Below are 25,250 nucleotides of genomic sequence, written 5' to 3' on the forward strand. Positions count from 1 at the left end.
AAAACTGTAGAATTTAGAACTGTGTTTATGTGAGGTTTAGGGTTTATGGATCGTATTGGATTGATATAAGTACCTAAAATCTTCATGGAGATGCAGCTTCCAATGAGCTGGAGTCCAGTCGGGTGCAGCGAGGCGACGCCAGATGTTTGTTCCACTGGCCTCACCGTGGGATAAACTCTGGCCAAGAGTTGGTGAGCGCGAGATGTGCCTTTAACAGAGGAGAAGAAGGAGGCGGCGACAAATCAAGAACAGGTGAGAAGTTTAGGAAATGGAGGGTAAGTCAAAGCCACACCCAGCAGCAGGAAACTTGTCCACAAGCCCAGAGAGAAATGCAGCTCTTAACAAGGTTATTATGGGATGAAGCACAACCTCAGCCAGGTCTGTTTTTTTTTCTTTCTTTTTTTTATGAAGGGGTAGTAATGCACTACTGCCTGTTCCTTTAATGATTAAATTAGAATCACATTAGATGTGCATTAGGCAGCTAATGAACTCTTACCAGGAACACAAGATAAATCACTCACCAGTCGTTGTGTGTGTTGTGGAGTCCGTCTTAGCTTAGGGCTTCTGTGGTCTCGTCACCTGATGGCGATGCTGAGCAGCTCATGTGAAAGCGGGAAGGAAGAGGGGAAGATGTTTTGTGTGATGCTCGTGTGTCCATATGTTGTCCATATTTCTATTTTATGTCCTTCTTGGTCTTAAATGAATCTCTGAAATCCTATTTGCCTTCCTGTCTTGGGAAGAACATTTGTGGAAGTGACATTTAAACATTATTTTCGTTATTTTACAATAGGTATTGCAGTTTTTAAACAATGGACTACAACTGTTGTAAAACTATACTATTATATATATGTAAAGCCATGTTTTTAAAGTTTATTCTTCTTCCATATAACAAAGAAATAATTACTGATTGATTTTGGTTTGTTGACAAACAAGACACTCGAGAACGTCATCATGTCGAGGTTTGGGAGCAAACAAGTACTCAATTCATCGATTATTCTGAAAATAATCATTAGCTGCGGACCATATTCCCCAGTCGTTTAGATCTTTAAAAGACAATCAGACAAAGTTGTTTCCATGATCATTCAAAAAGCACAGCGGAAACAGTAAGTCATGTCCGTGAGCGCCAGATAACCTGTGATATATGTGGACAGAGAGGATCAAAAGGTTTACGCTTCCCCAGGGCGCAAACCTCTAACTCTTCTAAAACATGCACCAAAACGAATCAGAAGTTAAGATAATACCCCGAGCAAACATCTATAATTCAGCTCTGAAAGGTCATTTACCTCCGACATTTAGGTCATTTAGCACTCAGCGCTCCTCATAACCGAGTCATTCATGACTGAGAAGCCCTTGTTGTGTCTGAGGTCCCGCTCAAGACCTTCTGACCTCCCATATCACCGCTGATATGGTCAAAAGCCAAACTCTCGGCTAATGTCGGGCCTCGGCTACAGCAGCGCCGCAGCCCTCCAGTCTGAGTGCTGGGAATCTTCCAGGATGCAGTGTAACGTTAGAAACTACCCAGAGGACGTTTTGTCCACATATCAGTTCTTTATGATCAGGCCGACATCCTGGGCATGTGCATTAACATGAGCGTCTTCCTGAGATGATGATAGACGCCCTGATGACACCACTAAGCGGACCTTCAGTCATCCGCTAATGAATGCCATTACCGCGCATCAATTTGCAAGAATAAAAATGGCCTCTAAAGCCAGAGTCTCTTACATCCACGCTGATAACGAGACAATCAGGCCGCGTTTGCAGTTAAGTCATTCGGGGCTTGGTCCATTTGTCTTCCCCTCTCAAAAAAGTCAGACTTCATCTACAAAACTGGCAGAGACTTGACAGTTGTTAACAAAAATGCTTTTAGGCCGCTCCAGTTTAAAGCTATGGACCCATAAGTAAGTTTGTTACCAGTGGTATGATATGAAGTAAGAGTTGTTTGGGTTTTCGTAGCCTTAGAATAACAGTGTGTTCCATTTTCATGAGAAGTTGGAAGTGCCAGGGTTGTTAGCCATGGTTAGCCGCTATTAGCAATACCAAAATGATAGCAACACGCAAGCAGTGTAGCGAACAAGCCAAATATTCTTAAATTGATTCACGGCAAGAAATCTATCTGTCAACGTCACAGCCACTTGACAGGCAGTAATGTTCTTTAAAATGAGGGAAAACTGTCACTTTAGCAATGTTTACCAAAAATAAATTTTCAGCTGAATTTAAGCAATTATAACTGATTTTTGCACACGCACCAATCTGTGAGTGTGAATTTTACTTATGTATTTAACACAAACAGTCGTGAACACACAGACCATTATTTTAGCTTGACACTGAAAGTGAAAGCTTAAAGTCAGCTGTAATATCTTAGTAAGACAACGATTTTTGTGTTTTTAGGCAAAAATGAGTGGCAGCCATCTTGGAATTGTATGTCAGGTTTTGTGGGGTTCCTCTGACTTTCCGAGTTGGAAATCTGAGTTTAAACCTCCAACTAGGAACTCAGAGATTCTGACTTCTGTCTACAACTGGAATGCATCGTGATGCTTACATTGGGTATTGACGCTAAAGGGCATGCATTATGAATGCAACTGCCTTGAAATGATACAGTATTTCTACAGCAGTAGCTTTTACCCAAAAATGTACCCACAATTCACATTTGGGGCAGAGTCGGCACTAGTTGGAAACAGTCAGTCACGACTAGTTGTCACAGAAATCTGAGGCAGGGGCTGGGACAGGCGGTAGCTCGCCTCGCGGCAAACCGCCCACTTAATCCCGAGATCCAACGACGAGCTTTTTAACTGCAGCAACTTTAAGATACGCTATTGGAACTGGAATTACCACGGCTGCTGGCACCAGACCTCCAATGGATCCTCGTTAAAGGCTTTTAAGTGAACTCATTCTCATTCCAAGCACGTTTGATGCAATCAGGTCGTGTGGACCGATTACCGACCCAACTGCAATCACATGTTGCCAACAGCCACAGGAAATGGCGTCAGAAGACGCCAGGATGCAGTGAGAATATCAAAGCAACGATGGCGATTACCCTTTAAACTGTCGCTCTTGTAGAAGGGGAAATAAAATCCACTGAAACCAGTCGGTCAGTGTGAACTCCAAGTCTTTTCAAAATTCGGTATCGACTATTGTTTAGTGTGTGTCTCCTCCCCCCGCTCAACGCGTCTTTCACATTTTGAAGTGGAAAGCGATGGCGAAGAGCTTTGTCGACACAAACCAAAGAAGAAGAGAGAGGAAACTTTTTATCAGATGTAGGAAAAAAAAAAGGTATTAGCCTAAAAAGGAGAATATTATAGATTGGCTTTGGCCATAAGAAAACTCATATCATACACATGTCGACCTGTACTGCTGTGACCAATGACCCACAAAAGCTAATCACACACATATGTGTATATATATGAAGGAAATGGCATAGTTTGCTGCTTTATTAATGTGTGGACCACCACATAATAACCAACAGGAGGTTGAATCACATTAACGCGTGAACATTCTTTGGTTACAACACAGATTTACTGTGTCTGTCTACGTTCCTAAAGAGAGGATCGGCCCACAACCACTACAGGACGACACTAAAAGCCCACTTAAGCAACAGCACCTTTAGAGTGCATGGAAAGTGCATCCATGTAAATATTGAACACACACACACACACACACACACAGAGAGAGTTTGGGTTTCTCTTGTGGATCAATATTGAAGCAATCTGGACAGTAACCTCATTTGCACTTCTGTTTTCTTCTTAGTGAACGCTGCTGACGTTAGGCAGCGTGGGACATGTTCTTAAGTGAAATCACAAGGAATTATTTGTCCACGTCTTTTTGAATGGCTTTTTTGTGTTTAATGAAACTGTTGAATATACAGAACATGGACCTGGTCTGGTGCACACAGGCATATGTTATGGTGTATCTCAAAATATTACTTAACTCTACTAAACAAAAAAAAACTTAGCTGTCAACTTAGATTGACAGTGTCCACATGTTTTCATAACACACAACACTCACTATAGAGAGTTGAAAGATTCACAGAGCCAAGAACCGCAAGTGAACCAAAGAACAACATAGATAGGGTTACAGATTTCCATTTTCTTTACAGCTGCAAGATATTTTATCTCTTTTTAAGGTGTCGTATTCCTCCATAGTGCTCTTCAGAAGTTAGCTGTACTTTTTCTGGAGCTAAGTTGAAGGCCTTTCACGTCTCATCCAAGAGGGAGTCGTTCTTCAGAACCTCTGAGGAAAGAACTGAGGAAGCATCTTGGATAACTTAGCTCAAGGAAGTCCAGTTGCCTTCAGCTAACTTCTGAAGATGACTATGACCTGGAGGACCAGGGAGAACCTTCACAGAGGTTATAAATACACTAACTGCAGCGGTGGCACCTGGTGGTGGTCATCTGCTTAAAGGTAAACAAGTTCCTGACCATGTCAGGTTGTCTTGACCTTGTTAGTATGCCTAAATACCTGGAGTTGGTATGGGATTGGCTGATTAGATATTTGCGTTTACAAGCCGATAAAATGGTGTCCCTAATACATCTACCATCATCATGCTGTCCTGACTTTATCTACCAAGTGTGCTACATGAATTCATCCTTGTAAAAACTAATTTAGAGCTGCTATAATGTAACTGTAGAGTTCCATGGTGAATTCTGCCTTAAAATTGAAGTAGTTAAAGGATTATCCTTCAGTATACGGGTATTCTGAGACATAGTGTCACTACCTCCAGGCGGTACTAAAGTATTTGAAGGCCTCTAAGAAAGCAGCTAAAATAATTCCTGTTGCATTTCTCACAGCTCAGGTGAGTCAGAAGCCGACCTGAGCGTCCACTGTTTACACCAGAGTAAAAACTGTTGCGTCCATTTGTCCACGGAGCGTATCGATAAGTTTGTCTCTCAAGAATCGGATGAATAATGGATCAAAGTCAAACGTTACTTAAGATTCAAATCCATCTGAGGGATTAGATCAGCAGGTCTGGACTTCAAACAGCAGAAACAAATCAAGGTCTGGCATGTTCTGAGGTCGGCTATTGATCGCCGCTGGCTGCAGTTCTGTTTGCCTTTTGCGGTGACTGTCCGGAGCACAGAACCCAGCCCGTCTGGATTTCCAGGGGAAAGTGAAGCCACAGGGGTTTGACAGCCAGCCTGTTGACGATCTCTCAAAGTCAGCTTTTCCTTCTGCATCATTCAGCTTTTTTTTACATAACTTAATCCAGTTTTTGTGAGTCAGCCAAATGGTGATTCATCACATCACAGGCAGGACCTTTTGCTGCTATCAGTGCCGAGATAATGTTGTTTAACCATGGGAAATGTTGCATGTCTACACTCTGTGCAGATACAAATCTATTAGATTCTTTTATTTGTGTCGGTAAACGTTTTTAAAGTGGTAATTTTGTTTTTGGAGGGAAAATTCTTACAAAATGGTGGAGGGGACAGTTAGCGCTCGCCAAGCAGCTAACCACAGTTTGTCTTTCGTCTTTGTGTTTTTATGGATTTCCTAGTGTTATGACTGCGTTTTATCCCAATGACGCATTATGTTTTGTAATGGACAGGATGCTTACACCATGAGGAAAAGCCATGATCTCTCCCTGTGCTTTTAATTTCACCCAAATTTTTCATTTCAGTCAAAGAGTGACACAAGCAGTTAAAATGCAATCACGTTAAAATGTCTGTAGACACTTAAAAATCCAATTTTCTTCAGAATCATGGGCTCACGTGTATCTAGTCACGTGTATGTAGTTTTTTGTCGTTAAAACTCACGCTGTGGCTGGTTTGTCTGTTCAAAGCAAGTTAATACAAAACGAGGGTTGCCGTGTCACGTCGTTTTCACCGTCAACAACTTGTCACCTTCGATGTGTCTAGTATAAATTGTACAATAATAATCTGAAGGATAACAATAGGTTTCTCACACAAATCTGTGCCAGGAGCCTCAAAATATGAGCCGCTACCAGCCTCTGAAGCTCTCCTTGGGCAACCCTGATAGCAGCAGGAAGTTGAGTGATAACTGGCTTATAGTGTATATTTGGACGTCATTAGCATAACAATGAAAATCAACCCCGGATCTGCCGGAGGTGCCAGGTACAGCGAGAACAATAGCGGACCTAGGACGGAGCCCTGTGGAACACCGTGCTTAACAGAACATGACTCAAGATAAAACGTTGTTATAGACAACAGGACGAGTTTGTTCTGATGGATCGGATTTGCTGAAATGCTGATTCTACATCTGCTAAAACCCAAACACTTATTATTGTAATGTGATTATATACTTTATATATAAACGTACTTATGTGTAGCGTATTCCATTTCTGCCAATACACCCCTGCTAAATGTTACACACTGGAGCTTTAAGTGCTCTGCGTTTCAGCAAAGAGGCTTCGCCGAACCCTTCTTCCCTCCCACCTAATGTACTAATGAGGGAATAATAGCATTGATCATTTCCTCGTCAATATAGTTGTCAAACTTATGCTTGATTGGGTCTAATCAGGAGTTAATGCTCCTGTGAAACCTTGGCCGCTCCACCTTTGTCCATAAACAAGTAAACATGAGGTCAGCGCTCCTCAGCTTGTTCTTCAACGCAGCGTCTTTTAATGGCGGGCGATAAACAACCTTAAGTGGAGTTTTAAGTGTTTTTATCTGATATAAATCCCAGTTACAGTAATTTCATACATCTTTACATCATAAATTTCTCGGCGAAGTGTCTCGGCTGCTGCGCTTCCCGGCAATCAGGGACTATCAAAAACACGGAGTTTGTCCTCCATCTGATAACTTTGTAAGTGAGAGGTTTATTTGGATTTAATACGATAGAGATGAACAGCGATCACTGTGACGTTGAGCTAATGGAGAGAGCTTTAATGAAAATGGACTTGGAGTGAAGGGGAAAAAATAAACATGATACTCGGACTCTCAGAAACTTGTTGTTTATTTAAATAAATATCAGGATTCACGTAAATTCACGTTATGTGTGAGTCAACATTAAGTTTTGAGCAGCAGCTCTTGAGACATTTCTCGTATTTTATTCCACATTTCAATTATTCATAAACGACTGAAAGTCTAAACACTGACAGGGACAACGCGATAGATCTTAACGTACTCCCTCAGCATTTAATCTTCATATTTAGAGCAACGTGAAAACAGCTAAATTACTTTATCTCTTCCTTCATAGTTGTCTTTTCCAGCATGACACGAGACATCTTCATTTTCTAAAAGGTCTTATGATATCGTCCATACGTTGTATTCATCTACAATGAAATGAACACGTATTGGAGACTTTGGCTTTTACTTTTGAGCATTTTCATTCCTTTATAATTCATTTTACTTTGTTTATCAGTTTTACTTCATCTCAGTCCTGTACATTACTGTTCCCTGATGGAAATATAAATTATTTATGTGTTTGCTCATCTTATGACCCTTTTAAAACTATATATGTTTAAACTTTTGTCCTATTGGCTTGCTTTAAATATTTTTAAATTATGATCGGAATTACTTTTCTATGTGCTTTAATTTTTTAAATCATAGATTTTACAAATTTTTTTGTTCTCCTTTACCGATGTGAAGCATATTAAATTCTCTTTTTGTGTGATAATGCGCTTTATTAATACATTTTCCCTGCTGTGCCTCGCTCTCATAGATTTTAAAGCAAATATAAGGAATAGGATTTGTTAGTGACTAAATAATTAAAAAAGTACATGTGAGAAATGCAACTATGTGAAATAAAAAATATTAAACATTGAACTCTTCTTGCTGTACAATAATTCAATTAACTAAACTGTAACATACAGGCTTGGGGATATCCATATTCTTATTTTGATGAAGAAAAAAACAGGGAAAAAATAAGTATTAATCACAAGTACAGTACATTCATTGATAATCAGTTGAATGATTTGAGTGTTTGTTTAGTTAATAAAATAAGTATTTTCACATATATGTGAATATATATGTTTTATGTGATTTATAATTTATTTGCTCTATATAACAAATAATACATTTGTGGCCAAAATGGGACATAATTTCTTTTTTATTAAATATAATCATCACAGCCCCACAGTCTACCCCCCAATTTATTAGTAGAATAAAAGAAGAAAATAGAAATCCTTTATTGTTAGTGTATCGTGTTCAACAGACATGAGTGCATTCCTCAGAAAGGCTTGGACCGGCCCTGCTGATTATGACCAGCGTGTGATTTATTTAGGATCTGATTTTCTGGGCGACCTTTGTGACCCCTTGCGGCTCTTTCCTCCGCGCAGCTGGAAAAACCACACAAAAGAAACGGACATGAATGAATCAAAACACTGTTTTCTTTGCAAGGTGCACAAATCAAAGCCTCGTGTCTGCAGCTGAAGCACTAATGTCATCATTTTTCTTGTGTTTTGTGTTTGTTTGTTTTGTTTCTTGCTCGAGCCGCAGTCACGGCGACTACATCTCGGGACATCGTGACATTCAGAGCAGCAACAACAACAAAACGTGAATTAAACAGAAACTCTGGAGATGAATCCATAAACATGTCAGAGCACTGCAGGGTTCAGGGTTTGAGTCACATGACGCGTGTTTACTCGTCTTGTTTACGCACATCTGAATTCAACCTAAACACAGGAAGATTGTTTTTCTGGAGTCGTCTTTATTGTTTTAACAAATGAAAACATTTCGGTGGAACACTTTTCCTGCCCTGGGAGGAGAAATGGAACAGATTTATAGACTCAAGTGTGTGTGTGTGTGTGTGTGTGTGTGTGTGCACAGTCGCCTCCTACCAGTGGGTGTCACTGTTTCTCCCTATAACAGCTGCACAGCAGCAGCAGACCTGTGGTGGAGTCTGGAGGAGATGTGGCGCAAACTAATTCCATACTTTTAGACTTTAAGATGTTTGATTGAATTTAAAATAGTTTAAAGACATTAAAAAGGAAAAGATAAAACCAAAGGTTGCGCATGTATCTCTTCTGCGGCGGTTTGTATCCACCTCTTGCTTCCAATTAACAAAGAGGGCTGGACCAGATCCCAGACGGAGACTTGTGATTGGCTGAACCATGTGTCAATCACAAAGCTCGCCCTGTCGTCTCCTGTTGGGTGAATTCAGTCCACAGCACAAGTCAGAAAGTCAAATTTTCAGCAGGGTGTCCAGAGGAGCAGGACGCACGGATGCGGTTATTCGGCGCGAGCTTCATCGCGTCTCACAGTAAAGTAGAACAGTTTCACTTCCTCCTGTTTTGTTCACTGCGATAATTAAAGAGCGTTAATTGGATCCGAGGACTCGTTTGCTTCCTTTTCTCAGGTATTTCTCCTCTCTTTGCGCGCTGTGCCAGCGCCAGCGCCAGCTCTTTGCGCACCTGAGTCCTGGCGGCGTCAAACATGACTTTTAAATCGCTTCCGAGCCGCTAAACTGCACACGGTTGAGACTTCACCGGCGTCATGTTTGCTGTGGCGAATCCGCGTGGAATAATTACCGAACCACAGGTCCAGGTGTCCTCCTCATCCTCCTCATCCTCGGGCAGAGCTGATGTGTCTGTGTGGAGGAGCGCACCAGTCTGACGCCAGCTGGGATTTGACCGAGCGCAGGAGTTTGGGGATGCGAGAGAAACATTGAGAGAAAGAATCTCCTGCTGCAAGTTTGATCTGGATTGATCCAGGACTGCGCACAGTCAGCCATGGCCTCTGAGATGGTGTGCGGGCTGATCTTCAGGCTGCTGCTGCCCGTGTGTCTCGCAGCTGGTGAGTTCCTCTTGTGTGTGTTTGTGAATGACAGGTGACACAGGGACCCAGATGCTGTCAGTCAGCTGTTTGTCAACCTTGTTTCTAAATCCATTTTGCCAGTAAAGACCAAATCATTTCTGACATCCAGTGAGTCCATCATCACATTCAGCTCCAGGGCTCCAGCGAGTAATCATGACACCATGTTTCCAATCAAATAATCGGTTGTTGTTGTTATTTCTTGTAAAAAAGTAAAACAAACTCTCTTCTTAAAATGTGGTCATTTTCTGGTTCCTTTGCTCCACATGATGAAGAATTCATTAGATATTTGAGAACATCATCATGCACCAAACAACTGAGAATAATGGATTATATAATCTAATAATCATTAGTTCCAGCTGTGGAGACATTGACACAGATGCCTTGTTTTTAGAGTTTTCTTATTTTTCTTTTTCTGGACCATGAAACAGTGAAAAATCATGTTTTAATTTAAGTTTATAATAATGTGACCTTAGGCTAAAATATGAAAAACTGCAAACCTGCTTATGTGAACGTTCATTAAGGGCAGATCGTTGGTTTACTGTTGACCCCGTGAAGGCAGGAGGTCACATTTCACTCCCATTCATCACTTGTGTGACGATCTGTGGTCTCAAACTGACGCCAAACAAGACCACAGACTCTTTTAGAGCCCACATAATGTACAGAAACCATAGACACATGTAAATATCAGCTGTGAACAGTCCATAAGGTCCATTTTTTTAACACTTTGTATTTGAATCCGCTTTCTTTTCCCAGTGAATGAGAAAATGTCATTTCAGTGCACGTGAGCTGCGTTTAATCAATTTTTATTTTTTTCCGGTAATGGTGGTTTTCATTGTGGTCTGTTAACATGTGATCGTTGACTCATCCTTATATTGTTGTTCTTATTGATTGTTCAGCTGCTGACTGGATAATGAAGTACATCACAAGTTCGGCGGCGTTAATATTATTGATTTAAAAAGCAGCGTCGGCGTCAGAGCCTTCAAGTCTCCGTCAGCAGAGTTTGTTTACAGCGTTTCTGACTTTGTTAAGAACAGAGGGAGACGTTGTTGTTGTGTTATTGGATGTCATTTGGATTTAAAAAGTGACTTTTTCGCAGCTCTCTGCAGACCGGACTGTATCCTATGATCACACCTCGGACGCCGACTCTATTAAATGCAATTTACTCTGTGTTTTAAGCAGTGATTCCGTGGTAGGCCGCAATTGAAAAGTGATTAGCGTCTAACCGCCGCGGAGCTCCCCACTTTGGTGTCTCGTGTGAGACTTATAATGCTGACGTAAAAGCTAACAGCATGCTTTCTATAGATAAGACGCACTCAGTACCACCATAATGCATCACTCGACAGCCCCGACGCCCCCTTTATTTCCAAAAGCAATCGTGAGGCCATGCATCGTCTCCATTAATTCGTGGAAAGTCGTTTTAACAGTATGAATTAATAATGCGGTTGTGAGGGAGACAAGAATTGCCTTCCCTTTTATCGTAAACATACCTCTTAATATTTTATGTTTTGTCAAAGTGCAAATGAGCAGAGTTGCTCTGCAGCCGTGTGCAGAGTGGCCGACAGGAAGGAGGAAATGTAAAGAAACGAGGGGATGAGTGGGGGGCGACTTCAGGGGTGAGAGAAGGTCAAGAGAATCAGCCCAGTTTTCCCTCTTTTTCCATGATTTATCTGCCATTTTGGTAAAAAATGAGAATTACCACCACCACGAGACGATATGATACTGGGTATTGGTCAAACTGGATCGGAAGCTGTCAAAAAATGTGACTATTTGTGTTTATAGCAGAATACGTGTCATACAGTCATCATTAGCTCTCTTAGCTTAGCTAATGCAAGACATTAGAAAACATCATCATTTCAACATTCTCTGACATTTTATGGACCAAACAAATACTTGATTAATCTGCTGCTTTATGGCTCGGTGGTGAATGCATCGGAACTATCTGACAGAAGAAAATTGGTGTTAAACCATCCATAAAATCAACATTTGAGTTTGTTCTCAATTGCTTTTATTATCTTCATCCTTGTAGTTGTTTCTTGACGTCATCGTACAGAATAAAGACGTTGCGTGACATCTCAAATGATATATACAGTATAACATGCTGTATATTGCCAGTGTGAAACCTTGTTCTTGAGTCCCAGTGAAAGACTCGTGTGCTGACGATACACGGCCTGTGCTTCCTGTTGGCCATCTGACAGCACCTCTATTGAAAAGCACAAAACTGCTGGGCCGTGTGTACACAGTGCCTCTGCTGCCACACACACGCACACACACACACACACACAATTTGCACACAGTTACAGTTTTCTCTGATCAAACAGGCCGCTGTTTATGTGTTTACTTGCAGTGCGAACATGGTTTTGAAGCGTGCATTTATCAAATGTGTGACTGTCCCAGACGCAGCAGCAGGTTTTAGCCGAGCTGAGCTGAGCGCTCAGATAAAGACGGAGACTGGTGCAGCAGTGGTGCAGAAGTGCGGTTTTCAGAGCATCACTGGAACATGACGCTTGTTTCTGTTTTTGAGTTTTAATTTGAGGCTATTTAAGACAAAATCAATGCCTGCCCCCGTAGATGCTGCTGCTGCTGCTGCTGCTGCATCACAAATCTCCCAAACAGCCACTGTTGGCACGGTTATGGACACTGAAGGAAAACTGGCCGTGGAAACAATTGCTTTTAACTCAATGAGAGTAGTTTTCACTGCTGATAGCAACAAAACACCAACAGCCTGTTTGTATTTGTTTTCGTTGAAAATGATCATGGAAGCAGAAATGTATAAAAGTCATATTGCTACATGTGTTTCATCTCAGTCGTACACACGCCAGACAATTATAGGCATTTTATTGTACTTTTAAAGGGCATCAGGTGTCAAAACAGGTGTCTCACTGACCCACAAAAACCCATATTTATGTCAAGATAGATGACAAAAAAGAGAGAGAAAAAAATAGTGAAGCCAATACATATTTAAAAAGGGCTGCAATGATTATTTAATTAGTTTTTTTTCTCCAGTTTTCTCGATTTCCAGCTTGTTAAATGTGAATATTGTCTTGTTTCTTTGCTCCATTTGTACAAAACAAGACATTTTGAGAATGGCATAATTCCGAGATTTCGAAAACACCGATTATGGACCAAAGAAATACTCAAATAATGGAGAAAATAATCAACTGATTTGATGATAAAAATAATTGTTAGTTGTAAAAATATTGAAGAAATAATGTTTCTCAAATGTTTTGGTTGTAATTAGATGATAATTTGGCATCATGTCTTTAACAGGAGGACATAGAGACACATTTCCATCTTTATATTGTCAATGTAAAACATATTGTGCCTCTACAAATTTAAAGGCTATTATTCCAGTCAGTATGCTAACCGCTCACTTACTACTTACTTACTATTGGACTTGTAAACACCTTAAAAGTGTTTGGTTTTTAAGTCTGTAAAAAAAACTGAAAAATGACTTTTAAGAAGATTCACAAATACATTAAAGTGAAAACAGAAATAATAGAAAATGATTGTGATGCTAACCAGTGTCTGTCCAGTTTTAGTAGAGCTAGCAGTATAGCCTCCTTAACAAGACCCAACAGCTAAGTTTAGTATGCTAGCTATTGTTAGCAACCCTTTTTGCCACTAACACAACATATGTGATGGAGATTTATTTTATTTTATGAGTTTTATTTACTTGTGATTATGTTGTTTAGTACAGTACTTAAGGCTACGCTAACTATCTCTATCACTTTATTATTGGCTGTGTTTAGCAAACGTTAGCTTTAGCGATGACTCTGCTCAGCTAAGCATGTAAAAACATCACATTTTTACAGAGAACTCTTGATGAGAGAGATTTATTTATATATTTTTAAATGTATTTACTTAAAGGATTGAGCAACTGACAAACTAAATAAATCTCATTTTGATCCCTTTAGTTTAGAGTTGAGTGCCTGCAGAAGATTTTCAGTTAAATAGCGAGCTGCAACTAATGATTATATTCATAATCGATTAGTCTGTCAATTTATTTACCAGATAAATCGAAAATGTGATCAGTGTTTGTCAAACCTGTAAATGATGACGTTTCTCTAGTGTCTTGCTTTGCTTTTTTCTTTCTTTCTTTCTTATATGGTGCAAAGAAACCAGAAAATATTCACATTTAATCAAGTTTCAAAATAGTTGACAATTAAATTAGTAAAGAATTTCCACCCCGACAGTTAAAATCATTCTGTTGTTCATGAATGTACCAAAAATAAATGCATAAATTGACTACATGTGGAATCTCTTGGCCACCTTGAGTTAAACAAAGTCTTCTCTAAGTTTTGTACTTTATTAAAAACTGTCAGCACAGTTTGTTTAATAGTCGTGATGAGGACGTGCCTAAGTTTTCTATTTTTTTCAGACGTTAAAATTCCTCCGTTATCTCCCCGTGCTCGGCCTTGTCTGGCACCTTATCTTCTATCACCACATTTATGTTTTTGAGCTTAAACTCTGAAGTCACTTGGCTCTGATTTCAAGTGTTTTTTTTTTTGCTCCTCCATTGTCGACGGTTTTTTTGAGCGACTGCAATAAAAGCTTTTCTTTGGGGAGGAAGAACAAAAGCCTGATTCACCACTGGATGTTTTCTTTCACAGTAATCTGATGTCTGAAAACAACGGCAGCTTATTTTCATTCCCCCTGTGTTAAAAAGAAAATCGGCCCATGTCTGAGTCACACGGCGACGGGCGAAACGGTCAGGCAGACTGTGGTCAAGTGTCTGCAGGCTACAGCCGCTGGAGCAGCGCCACACACACATACAGATAGATTATCTCAGCGTAGACTGTGTTAGATTTGTAACAGCAGAGATGAATTATGAGTGCGGCAGATTACAGACTGCTCAAAAAAAAAAAGGGAGCTTATTTAATGCCACATTTAACAGAGATAAAATAAAGTGGGTGTGGATAGAAATGCTGCACAGAGACCAAACAGTCTTTCCTTCCTCCTTATTCACCAACTTTAATAAAATCAAATTCTTAATCAGAAACTTGTTAAGTTGTGCTTCTGTTCTGTTCGGAGAGAGAATCAAAAGCCAAGTCAAAGCCAACGCCAGTGTCAATGAATGGGTCCATTGAGTGAGCAAAGATAAATAAAGCACTATTTTAAGTAGTTAGCCTCTAATTTTTCAGTAGCTGATCTCCATGACTTGTGACGGTAACTCATCTGGTCGACCGGGTTGTAAACTTTGTGCTTGTTGACATAACTGCGCAGGGAAGGTTTGGAGGCCAGACTGTGCGTCCACATATCATATTAAAGTCACTGTGTGATTCCTTCCTCGCTCGCTCGCTCCGCCTGTCCTTAAAAAAATAATACAATAAAATAAGAAATGTGAGTTCTCTGCAGCTTCTCCCACACTTCATACACAGCAGAGAATAACTCGAGGAGATGAGAGTTGTAAAAGTCACATGATTAATTATCATTTGAGCTTTTTCTTGCTGCATCAGGTTTCACGGTGTTGTTGCAGTGATGGTGTGGCGCGGGTTCACTTTGGATGCTTTAAACTGACGTGTAGTCAGCAGGTGATGTGAGTCGTTTAACTGGTAAAAGCCTCGATCAGCGCGCACGGTCACTCCGGCTCTGGGAAATGAGGTGTGCGTTCAGATCAATACGTCAATGAATGGTTTTTGGAAGTCGGGTTTGCACTTAGGCATTTTGACTTTTATCGTGAGCGCAAAAGACTTCCTCCTTGACGGGGTGTAATGTTAATGTTTGCGGAGCTTGTGTGTGTGTGTGTGTCGGGGGAGTGTTTGGGAAAGGGTGAGTGTGTGGTGTTACATAATCCACTGTTCCTAAACACTGCAACTGTGCATCAGATTAAAGCGTTATATTCATCCACCAGTTATTTTCTATAAATCATTGCAAATAATTTATGGACATTTAACAAAAACATAAACTTCACATTAAAATGATTTCAAATAGTTCAAAGAATTTTAATAATTAGGGCTGCAACTATTAACTGATAGTAATCTACTCAATTAATTGCCAGTTGTGTTTTTAAATGTTTTTAGGGGTAGAAGTCGGGGTAATGGCCTATAATTGATGCAGATTTCTTTAATTTGCTCCATATATTAAGTTGATTTTCTTCCTTTCCTCTATCTGTTAAAATACAACTGTTTAATGACAACAGATAAAACAAAAAGAAATTGCTTAACTTCAGTAACTCTGTCTTGCTAATCTATATTTTAGGTCTGCATTGCAGCTAGAGCTGAAACAATTACTCGATTATCACTACTACTACTAATAATTATCATTCACATTTAAGAAGCTGGAACAATCGGATATCTTGTTTTAATCAGAATGAATTGATAATCGATTCATCGGTTTGAAGCTTTTTTCCTGATTAAAACAAGATATTCGATTGTTTCAGCTTCTTAAATGTGAATATTTTCTAAATGTCTTTGCTCCATAAAACAAATAAATCATTAAAAGTGAATCATTTTGGTTTGTGGAGAAAAACAAGACATTTGAGAACCTCATTATTTACAGGTTTGACAAACATACACTGACATTTAATGGACCAAACAATGACTCGATTAATCGTGAAAATAATCGACCGATTCATAGTTGCAGCTCTAATTGCAGCGCAGTTATACACAGTTCAATATATTCAATAAAAACATATTATATGCATGAAACAGGTAATCAAAAAACTAAAATAATAAATTGGATAAAAAAATAGAGAATGTTTTAGTGGCAACATTATATCAAGTTTCTGAGAACAGCAGATTTATAAATACTAACTGACCAATTCTGATTAATCAGCACAACAGATTAATTGGTATAGAATGGAAGGTTGTGTGTTTTCATCCTTAAAGTGTATATTTTCAGTTTTTTTTGTGGTTTGTGCACAAAACAAGACATCTGACGTTTTCATTTTTGAAGTTTGGGAAAGACCAAAAGACATTTTCAGCATTTTTTTATAAACCGAATAACGAATCAATTCATTGAGAGATGAAATGAAAAGTTTAGCCCATGACCCGATCTTAAAAATCTCTGCATTACATCATACATTTCCGTGGCGTCTGCTGCTTGAATTCACAATTTTACAAAAATTCTGAGGGATTCTGACACAAAGCCGCACAATGAGCGACACATGAAACGGCACAGAGAGGCAGATCTGACCTCTGCCGACACAGACCATCGATTGTCTCTGGGATTATTTTACTTCACAACAAATGTCAACTCCATGAATGACTGAATGAATCTCAGACTCATCATCGTCCTCAGGCATGTGATGTGGAGGAATGTTCTGTCTCAAATCTGTGCATTTTATTTCCTTGTAACAGTTATGTCATAGAGAGGTAAAAACATCCTTTGAAAAATGTGATTTCACTCAGTTTTTCTGTGTTTTTTCCCCTGTGTGTGTTTCTCTGCAGCTTGCCTGTTCAGGTACAATGCCCTGTCCTTCGTCTACCTCATCTATCTCCTGCTTATTCCACTCTTCGCGGAGCCCACGTGTACGTCGATGCAGGGTAAGATCCACAGTGAAATCTCTGTATCTTAATCACACGTTTCGTGTTTGTCCATCTACTGAATGTTTCCCTTCCAGTTTGAATCATTCCTGTGCTGTAATCCAAGCCCACAGTAGTTAAAGTCCATGAAAGGTAATCTTCGCTGTGTTGTGCTCATAAAAATGATCCACGACGATGAGCCAGATCTGAGATTAGGAAACCACAGTCCATCAGGGTCAGAGCTCATCTCTACTTCATGAATATGATCATTTTAAACTCTGGTTTTGATTTGTTGTGGATAATAATATGATTGTAAACTCAAGAAAAACTAAAACACAGGTTTTTAGTCATTGTTTATGTTATTATTCCGCCTCTGTAACATGAAAACAGCCTCTTTCAAGCAATACTATCAGACCTGACTGAAGGAGTGTTTGTGTGTAAACAGCAGCACCGCAGGGGCGGGCGGGGACAAGAACGACCAGGTTTTCTAAGCAGCAGAATTGACTTCTTCTGATTTCTCTGTGTGTTCGCTCGTATTTCAACTAGGGCTTCGAAGATTATTCGATTGATTGATTACCAAATCAATTGTCAACTCTTTCAAGTGTTTTTTTTCAATATTTAGTGCCTTAAATGTGAGTATTTTCTGGTTTCCAAACAACAAAATAATCATTAAATGGAATAATTTTGGTTTGTGGACAAAACAAGGCATTCAAGGACATCGTTAATTCCAGGTTTGGGAAACACAAGCACAATTTTTTGGTCATTTTATAGACAAAACAACGGATTATTCAATTATGAACATAATCTTTAGTTGCAGCCCTAATTCCAACCTGTCTCACTTTACTAGCGCAATGTTGTGGCGTTGTGCCTCCGTCTGTCTTGACATAAAAATCAAGAAATCACTTCCAGTGTGCGGAGCAGGAACGATAATAAGTGACATGAGATTTAAACGCCGCTCTTCTAAGGCTCAGAGAGAGAAGAAGTTATGGACATTTGTTTATATCTAAAAGTTACCCATTACAGTTTGAATTCTCTGGGAGATTGAGTTGAAACCACATTGTCCTTCATCGAGGAGACATAAATCACTGAGCTTGACTGTGGTTTGTGAAGAGTGACTGACTTACACAGGTGACGACTGTGGGCTTGCGGTCGTCGAGCTCCGCCACGCCTTTACGCACTCGCCTCGCCGCAAAACACTAAACAGCAGACTCATAATAATAATCCAGGGTTTCTGCAGGAGACCACATGCATCGCTTAATAATACATGAAGCCTTATTGGCAGAGGGAACAAACATTCAGGGGCCGAGAGCCGAGAGCTGCTCATCTCCAGCTGAAATAACAATCAGGAAGTAGGGCAGGAAATAATGTGGACCACTTACGCTCTCATCAATAGTTAAAGAGAGGAGTCTTCGAGTAAAGCTCCACGTCTCGGATAACTGTTGACTTCGACACTTATGTCAGGATTTACATGCTCTTTCAGCTTTTAGGGAAACATGTGAGTGGCCTCTTCGTGTTGTTTTTCCTGGAGATGAGATTATAGACACAATGTCACTGTAACTGTATACAGAAATTAAAAGTCGCTTATTTTTATTAAAGATAAACAGCTGAATAAACAGTTTTCCTGAATTTCTCTCACTTGATTGAAACCAGTTGATCTTTCTGTTTCCTGTTATTGTCTTGAATAACTTCTTTCTTTGAGGTTGTATTTACACATGAGTCAGATGTTATGAGGTCAAGATGGTCCACTTTCTTAAAATATTAATAATATAAATCATACTTTGACGTTACTACCCTTTTTTTCCTACATAACAAGACACTTCAATTTTGTGTGTCATTAGTATACTAACAAATATGGTAACTTTGTGAGTTAGACGATAACAAATTCAAAAAGTGACAAATAAAAATATAGCTGCAAGCTCCAATATCGGGCCCTCCCACATCATCTCATCACAGATGTCTTCAAGGCGGGAGCATAATCAATCCTAGCAAGTTTGAGTCAGATTGGAGCACGTATAATGGAGTTATACCAGTTTTATGTTTTTTGCTGAGTCATCAGAATTAGCTGCAACTTTGATGCCCGCCTAGTTCTGACATCATGTGACACAAAGTTAAGCCGTTGACAACTTTTAATCCTTTTTTTATCTAGAGTCAACTGATAAAATTTGAAGTTGATCGCAGCAAAGCTGTAGGAGGAGGAAGTCGCTGAAATATCATAAGTGTGAAACCACCAAAATCGCCCCCTTCAAAATGGCAGTTTGATCCACCTTCCTGTTGGGTTTAGGTGGTTGTGGTTGCTGGGAACAAATTATTATACTTAATTTTTATTTTTTTTAACCTGTCAGTCATTTTCTTGAATAACAGATATGTTGCTTGATCTATAAAATATCAGAAAATGGTGAAAAATTTAGATTTTTGTATTTCCCACACCTCAAAATAAAGGCATCCTTAAATGTGTTGTCCACAAACCAAAAATATTCAGATTATCTCGTTTGTTTGTTATATGGAGCATATATATAGTCCTTTAAACCAATTAACTAATTGTTAAAATAAAAGTAATTGTTTAAAGTGATTCTCCAGCGTCTCAGGCTGGCAGTGGTGAGTTGCTGGGGACATTTACAGTGAAGTAAGTGCATCAAACCATTCATCGATGAATCATCACTCTCAACACTTATTTTCCACAAAATCTTACCATTGTCCCCACGTTTAAAGGCAGGAGTGAGTAAATGCTGATCAAAGCATATTTCAGCTCAACTTCATCTCCACTAAAAACCTCTTAAACGCTCTAAACCGTCAGCTTTCACCCTTCATTTATTTCTTTTATTTACTTTAAACAGGAGGATCTCACTGAGACTGAGACAGGCGATACATTTTTTCCCAGCATGTGTTTATATGTAACCTTTATTCAGGCATCGGTGCGTTGACTGTAAAATGATGATGTGAGATATAGCATAAACACGACAGTACGGCCTCAGGTGTCTGTGATAGTACGAGATATTCTCCGTCTAAATCCTGTCGCTGTATGAATCCCATCTGTCTGCGGTGTGAGGACGTTAGAGCACAAACGGATGTATTATGAGTGAAATATGTGGCATTTAAACTAAATATAAGATCAATAGGCTGAGACAATTATACAATATGAATTTTACATTATATAATACATGGATATGCAGACCATAGTGCAGCTCTAAATGCCCTATGAATGTTATGAATCACTTAAATGAAGCTGCTCTGCTGTTACTCCCCACCGCAGCTCACTTTCTTTCCTCGCTGTAAAATATCTACGATAGATTTTAAGAAATACTTCCATAGCTTTAAATGATGAGTTATTTTTAACACATAATCTGAACTCGTAAAGCAGGTAATATAAAGTATAGTAACGTGATATTTTGTGTCTAAGTATCCAGTGTCAGCCGATAATATTTCAGTATTTGTCCTCAATTTGTTCATTTTTATTCATAAATTGTTATGTTATGGATAATTGTGCACTTTGTTTGTGAAGCTAAACCTTTTAAATAACCCAGCCCTACTTGTTTTTTTTGCTCCAATTTGTGTTTTTAGTAAAATTGTAATATTCATTTTGTTGTCCGTGTCAGAGAGACTTTACAAAGTTAATAAACTGTTATGTTTTATATTTCCCGACAGCTGCTAATGGTAGTGTAGAGGTAACCACTTAATTTTGGTATTTCAGTTTGAGTTAATAGACACGGATTAAAACCAATTTAAGATGTTATATTTATCTCCTCAAGCATCCAAATCGCTCACTTAATTAATCAGCCTAAACCAAACTGTAGACATTCAGAATATACAACCTTACAAAAACACCGTTATTGTGCATTAAAAGAATTAAATTTCACATGTAAATGGAAGATAGATAGAATTCAGTGCTGTTGTCGTCTTGATGGTCCGTTTCATTTTGCCCATTCTCGGCCTTAAAGGACATTAAATCGGTGAAGTTAATTTAAACCAAATGCTACACATGAATTATGCACTGGGTTTAATTTGCTTTTAAAAAGCCACAGCAGAACAGTATGCCCAAGGATATGGCAGCGTGGAAGACTATCTGGAGACAAACTGGTGGGTCGTTGTTTTGTGATTTACTCTCTAATGTTGTAATTGGCAGTGTTTTGGCTCCTCGCGCTCTCCCAAGGCTTTCAATTCTCTGCGGAAGTGAACGCAACCTAAACTAATACTCTCGTATGGGTCGCCGGGACATTTTAACAACCCTTTACAGTGGTTGCTATATGCCTTGTTGAATGGGCACTGACATGACAGTATCCCTTGGAGAGTCTTTTAGTGGTGTTGCATGAATATGTATAAATATTTGATGTTGTGGCTGATTTATCAGGTTCATGTTTTAGCAAGTAGAATTGGAAGAGAGAGGATGTCGGGCCGTGAGTTTGGTCTAAAACATCCATCGTTATTGTTTGAGATTAGAGAATTTTCTTTTTTTAAAGTTGGAATAGACGGGATTAGGTATTGTGCTGCCACTCTCTGATCTGATCAGGTTCTTCCGCTATCACTTTTATCCCCTCACAATGCTTAAATTTAAATGTCCTATCCAATTTAGGCCATTTTGAATCCCTCAGGGTAAACTAACTAATGACAAAGATCGATATCAGAAGTTCTAATTGCTAATGGTAACTTAAAAAAGTCCAAGTTTCCCCTTATCGACAACTGATTGGAAGTAAAGGAGGTAGCTTATATTTTAGTGGAAGTTATTTAGCATTGCAATGCTAAAGTAGCAATCATTCCACCAAGGGGGACGTGTAGGCAGAGTGGATGTCTTAGAACAGCCAATTAGAAGCTCCTTCTCTCTGTGTTTGGTCAAAGGCCCAATCCCATTTCTATTTTTTTACCCCTTGCCTCTTGTAGTTATTCCAATTTACCCCCAACAAGATGTGACTTCAAGAGCATGACACGTCAGCACGTGAACAGATGTGTCGTCAAAAAGTTGGGGTGGGGGTCAAAAATATCGATTTTCCGATATATCATCGTCCTTCCTGGTGCAATACGATAATCGGTACACCGGGGCTAATGAAGGAAACTTTGGCGGAAGTTACCCGGCCGAAGAAGACGAGGGAGATTACAGCGTGATAATGGTGGAGACAGCTACGCGAAGAGATGCACTGTCCACGTTCAGCACATAAACTTTATGCACTTTTTTCTCTATGTTGTTAATAAACAGAGAAATTTTTTCAGTTAGACAGATATCGCGATGTATTGCTATATGATTGTCTTTGCAATATATCGATTGTCACAGAATCGACGTATCGTATATTATTGGTATCGTGCAGGCGTGGGACTAGGGCTGAAACAATTACTCGATTAATCGATTATGATTCAATTACTAAATAAATCAACTATTTTAAAAATTGATTTGAGTGTTTTTAAGGAATTAAAAAAGTTTTCCGATTTTTCAGTGTCTTAAAGGTGAACATCGTCCTTTCCAGGTTTGAGAAACACTGATCAACATTTTCTGACATTTTATGAACCAAATATTTTCTCGATTATTTGTCCCATGCAGCCCTACATGGGACAAAGAAGAGGAGAAGTTCACGTCCAGATTGAAAAAAATTGCAATTAAAATGTGTTTTAATATAATTTGAGCCTTATGTCTGCACTCTCACAATATTAGCTTTGTGACAGTAAATTTTGTTTCCTTGGATTCAGTTAATACCCACGTTGATACTCAAACCAAGTAGTCTGTATATGGAAAAGCGCCATTAGACATCATTTAGCCCGTATACCTCGCCCTGCCTCGCAAATTTGGACTTCAATTGTAGATTCAAGTCTGGCATGGACTTCTATTTCCTGGCCAAATTGCTTTGCTTGCCTTCTATGTTTTGGCACGACCATGTGGTTAAACCATGGTTTAATATTGTCAAAGTGGTACACTTTTCTGCATGTTTGGAAGGGGGGGGTGTCCTAACAATGCCTTTTGTTTTGAGAGTTTCTAAAAACACTCTGGGGACCCGATAATGAAGTGAAGCAAAACACTTAATTTAAGAGGAGTGTCAGGAAACCACGACAGATGGCCGTCGGACAATAAAAATGTTACATCAACCAGGGGGAGAAAAAAAACGGTAATGGTCCTCGAACCTCCCTCCATATTTACAAGCATTCTTTTCCCTCTTTGTGAAAACCTGGGGAATTGCAAAGGGAAATTTACCCCAAATTGTTTTCACTTCAACATTTAATGAGCTCGCCGTGGTGTGTTGTTTTGTGTTGTTTTGTGTTGAGTTAGCCGTCAGTGGCCTGAGGGCTCAGCAAGAACTGCTTTGGTTTTGCCAAAATCTTGTGCCATACTACAGTAAAAACAATTCCCGGCAGTAAATGAAATGAGATGGAAATGCTTCCCCGCAAAGAAGCAGTGTGGACCCACCGGTGTAGATATGTGGTGCACTTTAATCCGTCAGTAGTGATTTATATTTCGCCGTCAAAGAAGAGCAGAGTCTCATTAAGCTCATCCTTCCCTGAGCATGAGCGTTTCAGAGAGATTCCAACTGAAGTAAATTATCACCATAACAACTCCTGAAACTATCCCAAATACCTGTAGGTGCGCTATAAAATGGCCATGTGTGGAGCAGCTGCAGCGGCTCCTCAGACTCCTCCTCCTCTCTCCCTCACAGCTCTGTCCACTGACTGACAACTGTAATCTTAACCCAGACGAGTGCATTAGGGGAGGAGATGGTCTCTCAGTCAGCACATGCATGTGGCACTTGTGGTTTTTGGGAAAAGCCACATCTTTATCTGTGAACTTAAATAGCTCCTTGCACAGGAAACCAAAGAACGAGATAGGTATTAAGTGTCTGGTGTTGCTCCTTTGATGATTAGCCGGGGACTTGGAGAGAATTAGTGGTCTTGTGGTCGGCCGGAATGTTTATTTGACTTTTCAACCATTATAAGCTTTGCTCTGTAGGCGCATTGCAGTTATTAACATGGACGTGTGTCTTTATCCACAGAAAATCTCCTTTGGGTGCTCTCCCAGTCACTAGTCAAATCATTGGAAACAGTTTCTCAGCTGATCACATGGATATGAATCATTGTTTGTGTGCGAATACAAACCCTCGATCTGCCCTAAAAATACTAAGAATGCAGAAACCCCATGTTGCCCAGATCCTGGTGTCTGAAACAGAGACAGAGCAAAGACAATTTGCTGTGTTTCAGAACGAAAATAACATGTGGAAATCCTTAAGCTGAGTGCTGTTGTTGGTGGTGAACTCACTTACGCTGTTCTTCTCCTGCTCCAGGCCACACAGGGCGTCTGCTGCAGTCCTTGTGCTTCACCAGTATGTCCTTCCTGCTGCTCCACATCATCTATCAGATTACCGTCAACAGCCTCTTGGCCGGGAACTCCATCGCCTCGGACTTCAACTGTGAGTAGCGCGCACACACTGCAGCCTTTATAGTCGAGGCTCTGAAGCGGGTGAGGTTTGCTAGGTATGTGGAAATACATGTATGTTTTAAGAAGGTTTGGCAGACCAACAAAGCTCAGTCAGCTCTCTTTTTTTTTGGGGGGGGGGGTCAGAGAATTGTCACCAATACAACAATCAATACTTTTTCAAATACTGTGCAAATACGTACAATAAAACATTGTTAATTATTGTTATAAACTGAAATTTGTTGGAAGCAGCAAGTACCAATCCACGCTAGATCAGTCAGTGCCAAATCTTGGTACTTATCTACGAGAGTTATGTAAACAGAGTGAAAGAGAGAGCGTGGTGCAGCTGTTCTGGCTCATCATGAACCTACCTTTGTGCTCGAATCATAGACTGTATATAAAAATTTTATGTAGTGTTCTGGCAAAAAACAACTCCTGCTGTGAAACCTGGAGCCCTGGTGCCATGACATTTTTTAGAAAACCAAAAGTTTGGAGGTATCATCATCTGCAATCAGGCATTTATGGGGCTTTTTTCATTATACAGTTCTAGCTCGACTCTAGTCGACTCTAGTCGACTCTACTAGTGTTTTGTTTTTTTGGCTTTTCTATTAGGCATAGAACCTGCTGAGCCGATACTAAAATGTGACGTCAACAGACTGCTGTCCACTGATTGGTTAAATAGTGTCGTCACTGGAAGAG

General features: G+C 39.7%; 1 protein-coding gene across 10 annotated transcripts in view; it reads left to right on the forward strand.

Moving 5' to 3' along the window:
- Positions 1-9,093: 9,093 nt before the first annotated feature.
- LOC131442837 (piezo-type mechanosensitive ion channel component 2) overlaps positions 9,094-25,250 on the forward strand; it is a 105,392-nt gene continuing 89,235 nt past the window's right edge. For all 10 annotated transcript variants that reach the window (XR_009233600.1, XM_058612467.1, XM_058612799.1 and 7 more), the window contains exons 1-3: positions 9,094-9,686; positions 17,096-17,191; positions 24,421-24,546. Coding sequence is in view for 9 of the 10 variants with exons in the window: in XM_058612467.1 (XP_058468450.1) it covers positions 9,623-9,686; positions 17,096-17,191; positions 24,421-24,546 (286 nt within the window). In the remaining variant the exon portion in view is untranslated. The remainder of the gene's footprint in view (positions 9,687-17,095; positions 17,192-24,420; positions 24,547-25,250) is intronic.

Source organism: Solea solea, chromosome 1 (genome assembly GCF_958295425.1).
Source record: "Solea solea chromosome 1, fSolSol10.1, whole genome shotgun sequence".
NCBI classification, from domain to species: domain Eukaryota; kingdom Metazoa; phylum Chordata; class Actinopteri; order Pleuronectiformes; family Soleidae; genus Solea; species Solea solea.